This window comes from Podarcis erhardii (genome assembly GCF_964252035.2).
Source record: "Podarcis erhardii genome assembly, chromosome: 10".
Lineage (NCBI taxonomy): Eukaryota > Metazoa > Chordata > Lepidosauria > Squamata > Lacertidae > Podarcis > Podarcis erhardii.
Genome location: NC_138500.1, coordinates 12,691,411 through 12,705,805, shown reverse-complemented (window position 1 = coordinate 12,705,805; position 14,395 = coordinate 12,691,411). Strand labels below are relative to the sequence as shown.

General features: G+C 42.3%; 1 protein-coding gene across 1 annotated transcript in view; it reads left to right on the top strand.

The window, feature by feature from the left end:
* Nucleotides 1-14,150, top strand: part of ST8SIA1 (ST8 alpha-N-acetyl-neuraminide alpha-2,8-sialyltransferase 1) — a 94,673-nt gene extending 80,523 nt beyond the window's left edge. Inside the window, exons 5-6 of the mRNA XM_081880135.1 lie at nucleotides 9,430-11,156; nucleotides 11,975-14,150. Of these exons, the coding sequence (XP_081736261.1) occupies nucleotides 9,430-9,895 (466 nt within the window). The 3' untranslated portion in view covers nucleotides 9,896-11,156; nucleotides 11,975-14,150. The remainder of the gene's footprint in view (nucleotides 1-9,429; nucleotides 11,157-11,974) is intronic.
* The last annotated feature ends 245 nt before the right edge of the window (nucleotides 14,151-14,395 follow it).

Sequence of the window (14,395 nt, the reverse complement as noted above, 5' to 3'; positions counted from 1 at the left end):
CTGGAAACACAGGGCTATCAGCAAGAGCAGAAATCAAACTCCTCCTACTCCTCTCTCCCTAGTTGTTGTTGTTGTTTAGTCATTTAGTTGTGTCCGACTCTTCGTGACCCCATGGACCAGAGCACGCCAGGCGCTTCTGTCTTCCACTGCCTCCCGCAGTTTGGTCAGACTCATGTTTGTAGCTTCGAGAACACTGTCCAACCATCTCGTCCTCTGTCGTCCCCTTCTCCTTGTGCCCTCCATCTTTCCCAACATCAGGGTCTTTTCCAGGGAGTCTTCTCTTCTCATGAGGTGGCCAAAGTAGTGGAGCCTCAGCTTCAGGATCTGTCCTTCCAGTGAGCACTCAGGGCTGATTTCCTTAAGAATGGAGAGGTTTGATCTTCTTGCAGTCCATGGGACTCTCAAGAGTCTCTCCTTAGTAAGGCGTTGTAAAAACAACAACACCCTCATGTTATATGAAGTTTCCTTGATGCAGGGGTGGGGAACTACAGGAACTCTTGGAGGAAATCCAAGGCCGTGTAAGCTCTGCTGTTGCCATACCTACGGCATTACTAAGTAGTTCTTTATCATATTTAATGCCATGATTTTTTTATATCAGAGGGATGAAGTGGAAAGGCCTATTATTATTATTATTAGTAGTAGTAGTAGTAGTTGTAGTATAATGCCCTTCATTCGAAGTTCCCAGGGTGGTTCACAACAGAAAAATACAAAACAAGAATACCGGGTGACTGCTAATATTTCCTTGTTTGCATGGCTTTTTAGTTTCTGATGGCCCATAGCCCTGGGGCCTCTTGGCTGCCTGTATTTCTTCCCATCTGCCGAACTGGGCCCTGCGCCTGTTGAAAAGTTGGCTCCCAGCGTTGTTGTCTAAGATAATTGCGAACGCCCCTTCTGTGTGGCATTGCTGACCTGCTGGCACTTCCAAGCTCTTGGTTGCATCTGTTGCAATTCCTCTGCCAGGATGGCAAATGATGTGAAGAGACGAGGACAAGAATCCGTGGTAATCCACTGGGCATTCAGCTCATGCCAAAGCCTGTCACACTGAAAGTCAGTATGCAAAGCCCAATGCCAGGGGAAGAAAGAGAACAAAGGGATAGGCTTCCTGTGTTAACTTATAGAATTTGCTCCCTCGGGAGCCAGTGATGGCCAACTTGGATGGCTTTAGAAGAAGATTAGAGGCATGCATGGGGCTTACGTAATCAGTGGCTCCTGGCCACAGTATTGATGTTCTACCTTCACTGTTGGAGGCAGCATGTGTCTGAATACCAGGTACTAGAAACTGGAGGAGAGGCGAAAGCACTCTTTGCAGTCTTCCCACAGGCATCTGGTTGGCCGCTGTGAGAACGGGATGCTGGACCTGTTGGGCTGCTGGCCTGAACCAGCAGGGCTCTGCTTGTGTCCTCACATTCTCCATTTCTGCAAAGGGTAAACATTAGGGTGGGGTGATGTCTGCTTTTCAACATCGTCATATATCACTGGCTAAACATTGCAGTGCAGTGGTACCTCAGGTTAAGAACTTAATTTGTTCTGGAGGTCTGTTCTTAACCTGAAACTGTTCTTAACCTGAAGTTAATGTAAGCCCCATAGCTAATGGGGCCTCCTGCTGTTCTCATCCTGTGGTAAAGTTCTTAACCTGAGGTACTATTTCTTGGTTAGTGGAGTCTGTAACCTGAAGCGTCTGTAACCTGAAGCATCTGTAACCCGAGGTACCACTGTATACTGATATATCAGAATGGAGCTATGTATAGGCATTGGCTGGCTTCACGGTTTTACCCACATTGTGATTTTTGCATAGCTCGCACGCACACATACACATCATTATTCACGATATATTGCCAGCTCAAGAATTATGAAACTGATATCACAATATGGATTTCAATCTGGTTTTGGATGAAATATTGATACATCTCGCCCAGCCCTAGTAGACATGATGAAATGGGGAAACAGAAACACCAGGGGAGGGGAGGGGTGAGGTCTACATTGTTTTTTTGAATTTATAGAATACTATGATTATAAAATTTGAAAATAAAATATACCGTATTTTTCGCTCTATAACACGTACCCGACCATAACACGCACATAGTTTTTAGAGGAGGAAAACAAGAAAAAAAATATTCTAAACGAAACAGTGGATGTATGATTTTTGTGGTTCATGCTGTGGCCGCAGACATGTGATCTGACAGTGAGTTTGGAGTAGCCCAATGCAAAAATCCTGAGGATCCATGTGGATCCTTGCTTTGTCACCACGTTTTTGCACCACTGCGGCCCCAGGCAACAGTGGGTGCGTGATTTTTTTGGTGCAAGATGTAGCCATGGACATGCTGTGTGATCTGATGGTGAATTTGAGGTGACCCAGTGCAAAAATCCTGAGGATCCATGTGGATCCGTGCTTTGTAACCACGTTTTAAGTGGGGAGGGAAGGGAAAGCACTCAAGGGACAAGGAGCACGCATGGAGTGTGTGGAGAAGGATGCTGCTAATAATGCGGAAGAGGGGTATAAGAGGAGAAGGCTCCTCTCCTCTCCCACTTTGCTCCTTTAAAGCAAGCAGGCTCTGCTTTTCTCCCTCCTCCCCGCTCATCCCCGGCTTAGTGAGCTGAAAAACTTTGCTGCTATATAGCGAGCTGAGTGGGGAGGAGAGAGGGACAGAGAGCCTGTTTGCTTTAAAGGAACCAACCGGACAAGAGCCGCTTATACTTGTGTGTAAGTCCTCCCCACTCAGCGGCTCTTCTCCCGATTTGCTGTTTCAAAGCATGCCACGGAGGAGGGAAGGAAGGGGAACCATGGCTCCTCTGCTCACAACTGCAGCAGATCCCCCCCGCCACCCATAGGCATTCCCTCCATAACACACACAGACATTTCCCCTTACTTTCTTTTTTTTTATAATATTTTTATTAAGTTTATAAAGTACAGAAAAAAGAAATAAAGGCATAGATAGAAAAATACAATAGAGAGATTACAAATTTCCATAATCCTTTTTTCCATCTATTGGACTTCCCCACATCCTCCAAACCCTGCATTCTCTGTAATACAAAGTATCAGCAATTTGTTAACTTATTTCCAGACTTATTGTATCTTTCATTTTATCATGTTTCCTAGTTTCAAAACTGTTGTAATCCAAATCTTATATGTTTTAACTTAAACATAATAAAGTTATTTCATTATTCCACCTTTAACTTCTTGTACCTTAATTTCCATTTCATTAGTTTACCAATGCTGAAGCAAGAATTTCTAAAAAGAGCATTTTTTAACATTCATACAACTTGTAATGTTTTTTCAAATAGTCTTTAAATTTTTCCCAGTCTTCCTCGATTGTTTCTTCTCCCAAGTCTCGGATTCTGCCAGTCATTTCAGCCAGTTCCATATAGTCCATCAACTGCGTCTGCCATTCCTCCAGCGTGGGTAAATCTTGTGTCTTCCAATGCTTTGCAATCAGGATCCTTGCTGCTGTGGTAGCATACATAAAAAAAGTTCTGTCTTTCTTAAGTACTCTCTGGTCCACAATGCCCAGAAGAAAGGTCTCCGGTTTCTTAGGTAAGGTATATCTAAGTACCTTTTTCAGTTCATTATAAATCATCTCCCAAAAGGCCTTCACTTTCGGGCAAGTCCACCAGAGGTGAAAGAATGTCCCTTCCGCCTCTTTACATTTCCAACATTTGTTATCAGACAGGTGATATATCTTAGCAAGTTTGACTGGGGTCATGTACCACCGGTATATCATTTTCATAATATTTTCCTTCAAGGCACTACATGCCGTAAATTTCATTCCGGTGTTCCATAACCTTTCCCAGTCTTCAAACATAATGTTGTGCCCCAAGTCCTGTGCCCATTTTATCATGGCGGATTTGACTGTCTCGTCCTGTGTATTCCATTTAAGCAGCAAATTATACATTCTCGAAAGTAATTTATTTTTTGGCTCTAACAGTTCTGTCTCTAGTTTCGATTTTTCCACCTGGAATCCAACCTTTTTATCCACTTTAAAAACCTCCTGGATTTGAGCATAATGCAACCAATCTCGCACCTTGTTTTTCAATTTTTCCAAGCTCAGCAGCCTCCAATTGTCTCCAATTTTTTCAATTATTTCCCAATATTTAGGCCAGTAGGCTTCCATGTTAAGTCTCTTACGTGCCTTGGCCTCCACCGGTGAGAGTCACCTCGGAGTCTTACTCTCCAATAAGTCCTTATATTTTGTCCAGACCATCAAAATTGCTCTTCTGACAATATGGTTTTTAAACAATTTGTGAACTTTAACCTTGTCATACCACAAATATGCATGCCACCCAAAAGCATTGTCAAACCCTTCCAGATCTAGGACATCAGTGTTTTCCAATAAGATCCAATCTTTCAACCAGCAGAAGGCTGCAGATTCATAATATAACCTCAAGTCTGGCAGGGCAAATCCCCCTCTTTCTTTCGCATCAGTTAGTATTTTAAACTTTATTCGGGGCTTTTTGCCCTGCCAAACAAACTTGGAAATATCCTTCTGCCACCTTCCAAAACATTCCACTTTGTCCACGATCTGTAGGGCCTGAAACAAAAATAACATTTTCGGCAATACATTCATCTTTATAGCTGCTATCCGGCCCAACAAGGAAAGTTTCAATCTTGACCATATTTCCAAGTCTCTTTTAATTTCTGACCAACATTTCTCATAATTATCTTTAAACAAATTCAAATTTTTGGAGGTCAAGTACACCCCTAGATATTTTACTTTTTTAACCACATTTAATTCTGTTTCTTTCAGGAACTCATCTGTTTCTGTAGTTGTCAAATTTTTTGCTAGAACCTTAGTTTTTTTGCTTGTTCAGCTTAAATCCCGCCACCCGACCAAAATCAGAAATTAATTCTAGCACTCTTTTAGTGCTAGAGACTGGCTCCTGTAATGTTAATACCAAGTCATCTGCAAAAGCTTTCAGTTTATATTGTTTCACTCCGACCTCAATTCCCTGTACAGACCGGTCCTTTCTAATCATGTTCAATAACACCTCCAGGACTGAAATAAACAATAGGGGGGATAGGGGGCACCCCTGTCGTGTCCCTTTTTCTATTTTGAATTCCTCTGTCACCACATTGTTAACAATCAATTTAGCTTTTTGCTCTGAGTAAATTGCTTCTATTCCATTTTCAAACCCCCGCCCGACTCCCATCCCTTCCAAATTTTTCTTCATAAACATCCAAGAAATGTTGTCAAAGGCTTTCTCCGCATCAATAAAGATTAGAACCGCTCTAGTATTAAGATTTGTTTGTAGAAGTTCCAAAATGTCAATAATGTTTCTTGTATTATCAAACAAATGCCTACCGGGGAGAAAGCCAGCCTGGTCCTTATGGATCACTTCATTAAGAACTTTTTTAAATCTACTTGCTAAAATATCCGCAAAAATTTTGTAATCCACGTTTAGGAGTGAGATGGGGCGGTAGTTCTTAAGCTGGGTCTTTTCAGTTTCTTGTTTAGGTATCAATGTGATGAAAGCTTCTTTCCACGTCTCCGGTGCCTTCCTCCCCTCCATAATCTGATTGCAGACCTCCAACAGAGGTTGTATCAAATAGTCCTTCAAAACCTTATAATATTTGGAGGTAAGTCCATCAGGGCCTGGAGATTTGCCTAGTTGAAGGTTCTGAATGGCACTTTCGATTTCTTGCTGGGTGATATTGCTATTCAGGGTAGTTCTCATTTCCTGAGTTATTTTTTGTAATCCATTAATTTTAAGAAATTGATCCACCTCAAAGTCTTTCTGTGGCCCTTGTGAATAAAGTTCTTTAAAATATCTCTGGAAACACTTTCTAATTTCCTCGGGTTTCTGAACCATTCTCCCTTCAATCTCTAGATTTGTGACTGTATTAAGTTTTTGTCTCTTTTTCAACTGCCATGCTAGCAGTTTCCCACACTTGTTTTGTTTCATTTGTTTAATTTTCCATTCCACCTCTTGATTTATCAATTTCGAATATTGTGCCTGGAAAAATTTCACCTCTCTCAGCACTTCCTTCGACTTGGGCCTAGATCTTAATTTTTTCTCTCCTTCTCTTATTTTCTCCAATATCTTCTCCTTCTTTTCATTCCAGAACTTTTTCTTAATCGTATTTTGTTGTATTAGAAACCCTCTCATTACTGCTTTACTTGCGTCCCAGATTGTTCTTTTTTCCACAGTGGTGTTTAGATTTATTTCAAAATAGTCCTTTAAAGTTTTTTGGACCTTCTTAACAATCTCCTGGTCCCTTAATAAGGTGTCATTCATTTTCCATCTAAAGGATCCGGTTATGTTAAGTCTCAATTCCACTTTCAAAGCATTATGGTCGGAGCAAGTTTTTGGGCAGATTTCCACTTTTCTAGTCTTAGGTACCAGTCCTCTAGTTATCCATATTTGGTCGATTCGTGTCCATGTCAGATGAGCTTCAGAAAAGAAAGTTCCTTCTTTTCCTAAGGGGTTCTTAACCCTCCATATGTCAATTAAGTCCATATTGTCAGTCATTTCAAAGAAAGTTTTAGGTAGTCTGCCATCTTTCGTTATGTTGGCACTTTGCGACTTATCCATGTTTACAGATACGACCCCATTCATATCGCCCAACATAATAATGTTGTTGTAGTCTAAGTAGTCCAGCATAGTCTCATGCAGCTTCCTGAAGAATTCCGATTTTCCTTCATTTGGAGCATATATTCCTAATATCAAAAATTTTTCTCCTTGCGTCTGAATTTCGATCGCCAAAATTCTGCCGTGTTCATCTTTAAATAGAAATTTCGGTGACAGGCTCTCCTTTGCATAAATCACCACTCCTCTTTTCTTGACTTTATCCGAAGAAATAAATTCTTGGCCTAATCTTTTATTAATTAACACTTTTCTATGGAGCCTTGTCACATGTGTTTCTTGCAGGCAAATAATGTCCAATTGTTCTTTTTTCAAAATATGAAATACTTTTCTTCTTTTTTCCGGAGAGTTTCCGCCATTTATATTCCAGCTAAGAAGCTGCAGAGACATCCTGGTTTAGTTGGTGGGTCTTACAATGGGGTGTCTAGGTTTTCCTCCGGTCCTGGAGGTAGTGGTGCTGGTCCAGATCCAGACGGTGTAGGTTTTGGTGGTGGTCCCGGTGGTGGTGGTGGCCAAGAAGCTGCAGCTCCTTTTTGAAGATCCTCCTCGTGGTCGTGTAGAAACTTCTGCTGATCCTCAGGTGATTTAATTCTTACTTTCCTTTCTTTATAAGTAAATGATAGTCCTTGTGGAAACTCCCACCTATAAGGAATTGCGTTATGTCTTAGCAATTTGGTCAGGTCTGTGTAGGTGGTCCTAAGATCCAATAGATGTTTGGGAATATCTCTGTATATTTCAGCCTTTTTACCTTCTATCTCCAAGGATTTTTTGAAATGTAGGCCTAATATCTTATCTCTTTCCTCTCTTGATCTCAAAATAACTAAACAGTCTCTGGCCTTATCTTTCTTTACCGATCTTCCCAGTCTAAAGGCCGTCACGATTTTAAAGTCTTTATCTTCCTCAATTCCCCAGAATTTAGAAAATAGGAGTGTCAGAAATCCCTCTAAGTTACCTGCCTCCAATTCTGGGATGGCCCTTAACCTGAGATTATTTTCCTTACTTTTCAATTCAACCAGTGACAGGTAGGCTTGTTGTTCCCCTACTTGTCTTTTCAAAGGCCTAACTTCCCCTTTAATCTCATCAACTTTTCGGTTTGCCTGCTCTGCTTTTTGATTGGCTTCCACAGCTAATTTATAGTTTTCAGCCGTAGCTCCTTGCAAATTGTCAATTGCCTGAGTATGCTGGGAAACCTGCTCAGTTAATTTACCAATAGAGGATGTGGCTTGGTCAATTTTTGTTGATTGATTGTCCACCTTTTGATTTAAAATTGCCAGTTGCTCCATAATTTGTTTCAGGACTGATTCAGATCCTCCAGTTGCCATATCTTCTGTAGCAGGCTGCTCAATTTCCACCTCCTGTGCTGTTAGCACAGTTGGGACAGATGATCTGCGTTGATGAGTTAAAGTTGTTTGAACAAGTTGCACAGGCTTCTTTTCTTTTTCTTTTTCTTTAGCTTTAGCTGCTCTTGTTTTCCCTGGGCCACTCATTCCACACCTGCCTCAGTTCAAGGTCAAATTGTCTTTTATTCCATGAGAAAGAGAAGTTCAAAATATAAACAATTAAACCACAAGAAGTCTCAATAAAGTACAGTTCCCAGGCCTCTATGTCTCCACAATCCTCTAGGGGGAGTATTTCAAAGTTTCAAGAAAGGAAAGAATTCTTTTCCGCCATTGAAGTTCCTATAATCCCGTATTAAGTCTCTGTAATTCCTGAATACAAAAGGAGAGTTCCCAAAGCTTTCTATTTCTTGATTAAAAAGCCACAAGGTGTCAAGAATGGTCCCAGAAACAATGTTTAAACGTTAGTATCTCAGTCTATGTAACAGTTTAAACTTCAGCAACAGTATCAGCAGTTTGACAGTTCTCTGTTGCACTCTGGCAGCCCGACGACTAGGTTGTCCCTTTTAACTCCGTATATCTCAAGAATAGGAAGGAAGTTCCAAAAATTAAGTCCACAAGCTTCACAAAAATTTTCCTTTTTACTTCCAGAAACAAAGTCTATCAATGCCCCTTTGTTCTATTTTTACGATCCTTTTTAGGCGCTACAGCGCACTTCAGCCCTTGCTTTGATCTAGCTAGCAGGATCGGAAGGCGGACTTCCTGTTACTCGCCTCCCGTTTTCAGTCCAAATCCATAAAATTAGTCCAAATTAGTCCAGAATTTAGTACCCCTTACTCACGGGTATGTAGCTGTCAAATTCGATGTTTTCAAGAAGAAAGGTCAGCGCTCATCGGCAGCAGCAGCGCGGCTTTGCATCCACGAAAAGAGTGATGAACTCACAGCGCCGCTCCCCCTTTCCCGTTCCGGAGCCCCTTACGGGGTTCCTTCTACGCTTCTGGGGGGGCTCTGGGCGCCCGCCGAGTCCCACGGTCACAGGCTCGCTCTGCCTGTGATTTTTCTTGACGGGTCTCCGCTTTGCCGCAGCGGACGACCCTTTTTCGCGGAGCCCCTCTTCACAGGGTAAAGAGGACCGCCATTGCCATTTTGCGCCGCCTCCGGAAGTCCATTTCCCCTTACTTTCTAGGAGGAAAAAAGTGAGTGTTATGGTGCAAAATATACGGTATATATTTTTAAAAAGGAAAACAGAAACACCAACCTGTTTGATAGAGCAGAAACATTTCAGTCATAGCTATCAGTATGTTCAATTTCTTTCCAAATCAGCATTTGAATCTAAGGTGTAAACCATTTGCTTTTTGGAAATATTATATATTTTTGTCCAAAATCTTCTTTGGACAAAAAAAGCCTTCTCCATCAGTACTCGCAAGGCCTTTTCAAACTGTTTTGAATTGATTTTAAGGCATTGACTTGTTATTCCTCTCTCCCCACCCTTGCCCTTGCTGTTTTTGAACAGGTTCCAGAACCTTCTTTGGTCCCGAAAAGCCTTTGTGGACAGTGTTAAAGTCTACAACCAGAGCTACATCTATATGCCGGCCTTCTCCATGAAAGCGGGGACAGAGCCCTCTCTCAGGGTCTACTACACCCTAGCAGACGTTGGCGCCAGGCAAAAGGTGATTTTCGCCAACCCAAACTTCTTGCGCAACATCGGAAAGTTCTGGAAGAACAAAGGAATCCATGGAAAGCGGCTGTCAACGGGCCTCTTCCTGGTCAGTGCAGCCCTGGGTTTGTGTGAAGAAGTAACGATTTATGGGTTCTGGCCCTTTTCGATGGACCTGCATGGGAAGTTTATCAGTCACCACTACTACGACAACATTTTGCCGGATTCGTGGTTTCACGCTATGCCGGAGGAATTCCTACAGCTGTGGTTTCTCCACAAAAGTGGCGTGTTGCGAATGCAGCTGGAACATTGCGAAGCCTGAGAACCTGGGTCCGAGGGAGTTGGTGTGTCTCGCCAAATGAACAAACTGGGGAAAGGCTGCGGGGACTCAAAACCCAACCTTAAAATGGGATTTGCATGGAATGCTACAATAACAATTGCTCCATTGATAACTTGAAGATGGACAGAGGAGTCAGAGTCCTCACGTGCAGTGTTTCATGAGGTGATTGGTGGTTATCTCAGCAAAATGGCGGGATTTGACTGGGTGTTGCCAACGTTGTGACTCAAGAGCGTCAAGCAGTTTGAAGAGGGGTAGGGGGTAACAAAGGGCTTTGCTGAGTATTTCATATTGCTCAGATTTAAGACTGGCAACCCATTCAATTGGGGATATGGTTTCCTTTTGGTTTCCTTTTTTTTGTTTCCAAAGCTGGATTTTGAAAGGTGCCTGGAGTCAACCATTCCTGTTTCTTTCAGGGAGTATTGAACAAGTCATAGGACAGTGCCAATTTTTCTCTCCTTTTTTTGTTTTGTTTTGTTTTTAAAGAAAATGACAGGTTACTCCTTTCAATAGCAGTATTCTCCAGTCCTTGTAGCATAAACTGGGAAACCTTTTTTTTAAAAGAAATGTGAATGTTTTTTAAGCAAAATATTTATTTTTTGATGAAACAAATTGCCCGGTCTTTCCACACAGGCCTATTGCTGTAAGGTAATAGTTGTTGTTGAGCAGTCCAGATTGCTCTTGGTCATAAAACCCAAACCTATTTGATCCCACGGTGCAGAACTGGGCACAATTCTGAGCTGGCCTCGCATTGTCAAAATGCCGAGTACCTGCACATTTGAGAAGCAAGAATCTGGCCTGGTTGATAGACCCTGGGCAGTCAGTTCCTGTTTTTGTAGACACTTAACTGGAAGCCAATTTTGCAATGCCTGAAAGTTGCATGCTGGGTTTCCAGTATGGGCTTCATCCTACATTCCTTTGCATTCCAGGCCCACCAAGAAGGTGGTGCATTGTACTTAAGAATCAGAACTGCTGTTCAGACTTTGGGGAGGAGCCACAGGTTCAATCTCCCAGGATCAGTCTCTCCGAAATAGAGGGTCCTAGGTCGCAGTAGGAAAGGACCTTCTTGCGTGAAACCCGCAATGGTGGCCTGGCCATGTATAATGCAAACTTCACTTTTGCAATTGTAACTTTCTTTGATTCATGTCAATGCTGTCTTATTTTGACCACGGTTTGTGCTTAACCCAAACATTAGCCATCTCATTCCTCCTCCCTGGCCAGCAAAATGACGGAGCTGATCGATTCAGTTTAAAACTATTTGCGTGTTGAGTCCCACAATGCCACCCACCAAAAAATTCACACTTCACACATAAATTTTTGTTTAAGGTTTTTGGCATAAATTTTGGCCACAACTTTATTCAAATACAAAAAATGTGAGTGGTTGCTTAGGCATTGGTTATGACTATCTGTCCTTGCCCTCAAGGACAGAGCTGGCCCTTCCGGACACCAATGGAAGCTAGCGTGGGAAACAAGTATTGGGTGAGAAAATGAAGCTGGGCAACAGTCCCTCACTTCTCACCCTCATGTTCCGGTGGGGCTTGCACGGCCCAAGTCCGACTCCGGGGACAAGGACGAAAAGAATGGCAAGCCCCTGGATTCCTTTAACGGAATTCCCTTTCCGCATCATTTGGAGGGATAGGCACTTACCCCTCCAAGCACCAATTTAACCAATGCCAAAACGCCAACCTTACAAGTTGTGACGATTTGCTACGCAGTAGGCAAAAACCAAATGGCACCAGCCAATCAGCCAGATGGCAAAATTCCTACCAGGCCCCCGCACCAAGGCGGATGACCCCATGACAGGCATAGCAAGGTCAAGCGATCAAGAAAAAACCACCCTATAAAAGGGAGGGAGGGCGGGTGATCCGGTGCAAAACGGCCAAGAGGACGTCCAACGTCTGGCCCCTGTATTTAAAGTCTCTGACCCCTCCTCCAAATTGGCAACAATCAAAACTCCCCAGCAACCCAATTTTAACCACTTAAAGGCTTGGGTTCCTATACCAAATTTGCCTAGTCACTGCAGGGTGGCCTGTTTCCCCAACCGCAACACGTGCTCTCTGTTAGGGAGAACATGCTATATGTGAATTTTGTAGCTGCAGTGAGGCGCCGTAAGCCAAGACTGATTGTTTTCTCATTGCAACACTTTGCCTAAGTGTCAGATGGGCGCAAGCTGCCAATGATGATGTCACCTGCATATTTCCAGCCCTTGAATACCTGCCATTCATTTCAGCGGTGCTTGCGAAGGGGGAAGCATTTCGGTGAATTCTTCATACTGGAAAACAGCCACGTCTAGGGTTCAGCAAACTAATAAGACCCTGAGCGTGAACAGACAGTTAGACAAAGCTAAGGGCTTATTCCCAGAAATGCATGTAAGTCAGGTGCACAGCAGGGCAAGAAAACTGCTCCCCAAAATTCCCAGTTTTGCGCCTGCAAATTATGGGGTTGAATACTTTCCAGTATTCTCTGGATGCTCCCATATTTTCCAAATCTCCACTGAATATTAATTAGGGATTCAGCCTCTGATAAAGAAAAACAAAGAGCATATGCTTCCCCGCCCTCACAGTAAAAAAAAAAAAAAGCTTTATTCATGTGCAGAATTAAACAACCATTTATTTAGTTTTACTTGATCCAAATCTGCATATGAATAAAGCATTACTTTTGGACGAAAGGGGTGTATTTTAAGATGGCATATGCTACAGTAGGTGCCACCTTAGAAGTGATGTTTTTATTCTTTAATTTTCTTACTACATTCTGCCAAGGAGCTCAAGGTGGCATACGTGGTTCTACTTTTCCCAACTTTTATCCTCGCGATAACCCTGTGAGGTAGGTTAAGCTGAAAGTCTGTGACTGGACCAAGGTCATGCAGCGAGCTTTAAGGCTGAGCGGAGCTTTGAACCCTGCTCTCCCAGGTCCTACTCTGACATTCTTTTCAGTGTGCATGGTCCTCTGTGTTCAAGTGACAGAGGCATGCCTCTCCTAAGTAGTTATAACAAAAATAATTAACTTTTAAAAAAAAATTAGTGTTGACCAATTAACCAGGGATGCCTTTTTAATCAGTTCAACATCAGTTTAGCCTAGCCAGTTCTTCAGTTAAAGGCTTGTGACTCTTAACACATATCTGCGCTTGACTTTCCATGATAGTTGATTTGAACATTTGATATTTTTCAGAGTTTGATAGTTGACATGTTCAGAATGGTTGGTGGGGTGTTTTTTAAGCGCTTCAGGCACTTTTAAGTGCTTGGCAGCATATGAGATTTCACAGAAGGTGCTGCTTGCCAAAATATGATACTTGAGGAGCACACATGTTTCAGATGTGGAGGTAGAAACTTCTACATACAGAATGTGGATTCAGTTTTCAGGTGTGAGATTTTTATGTTCAGGATTTGAAAGAGAAATTGGGAAATTGTGAGTTCAAAATGTTTACATTCATTCCAGTTTGAGGAACATCGCTTTTTAATTACGTTACTAGTTGCAGTGGCCAACATATGACAGGATAAACCTTTCCCCCACCCCAAGTGTGGCTCCCACTTTGGAGTAATTTTCTAATGTGAGAAGCAACAACGTGTTTGGTTTTGTGTTAATCGATATTGCACATATCTGGTGATAACGAGCTTATCTGTAGTGCTACATGGTCAATAATCACTCGCTGAAATTATTCATATGAGAACACCAGAATAATGCTGAGCCAAAATTGGGAAAATCTTAGGGGTATTTTCCCTCTGTGAAGGAGGCCTCTCTCCTTTCAGTGATTTTCAGGGAAGCTGCAAAAAGAGTTTGGATCATGGCTTTCCCACCAGCACCTACTAACAGCAAGGATGATGCTGTCTGCAGTTTCCTCGGAACTGGCTTATTTCACATCATCGGATAACTGAATCTGATTGGCTGGGTGGCCACCACCACCAAGCCATTTCAGAGAAAGGACAAGATGGATCACACCTCCTCTCAATTGGCTTTGTTTGCCATGTGACATGTTGATAGCAATGTGAATCCTGATTGGTTGGAATTTCAGTCCCAAGGAGTAAGCGCTGCAGCAACAGCTGAGAGGTGTTTTGAATATCAGTGATCAGGTGTGAAAAGGTTAACTTGGGAGTGGGGAAATTTTGGTTCCCAGAACCTCCCCCCTTTTTTGTGTGTGTGCAAAAAAGTCCACTGGGGAATTTTCAGTACAGTATTACACTCCAATCTATTCCATGGCTTGCTGACTTAACTAAACAGTTCTTTTTTAAAATGAGGGGTGGGTGAGCAGGCCATTGTGGGACCTTTTCACTCAAACCACCTTGACAGCATTGTTAATAATAGTAATTTTTTATTTATACCCCACCCTTCCTGGTTCAGAAAACTGGGCTCAGGGTGGCTAACAACAAATTTAAAACACTTACTTGATGCAACAAAACCAGCATAAAATACAGTGTAAAACATGAATAACAAGAAATTCAGAATTCAAAAATCAATTTGTGGAAAAATCCATCCAATAAACATTAGATG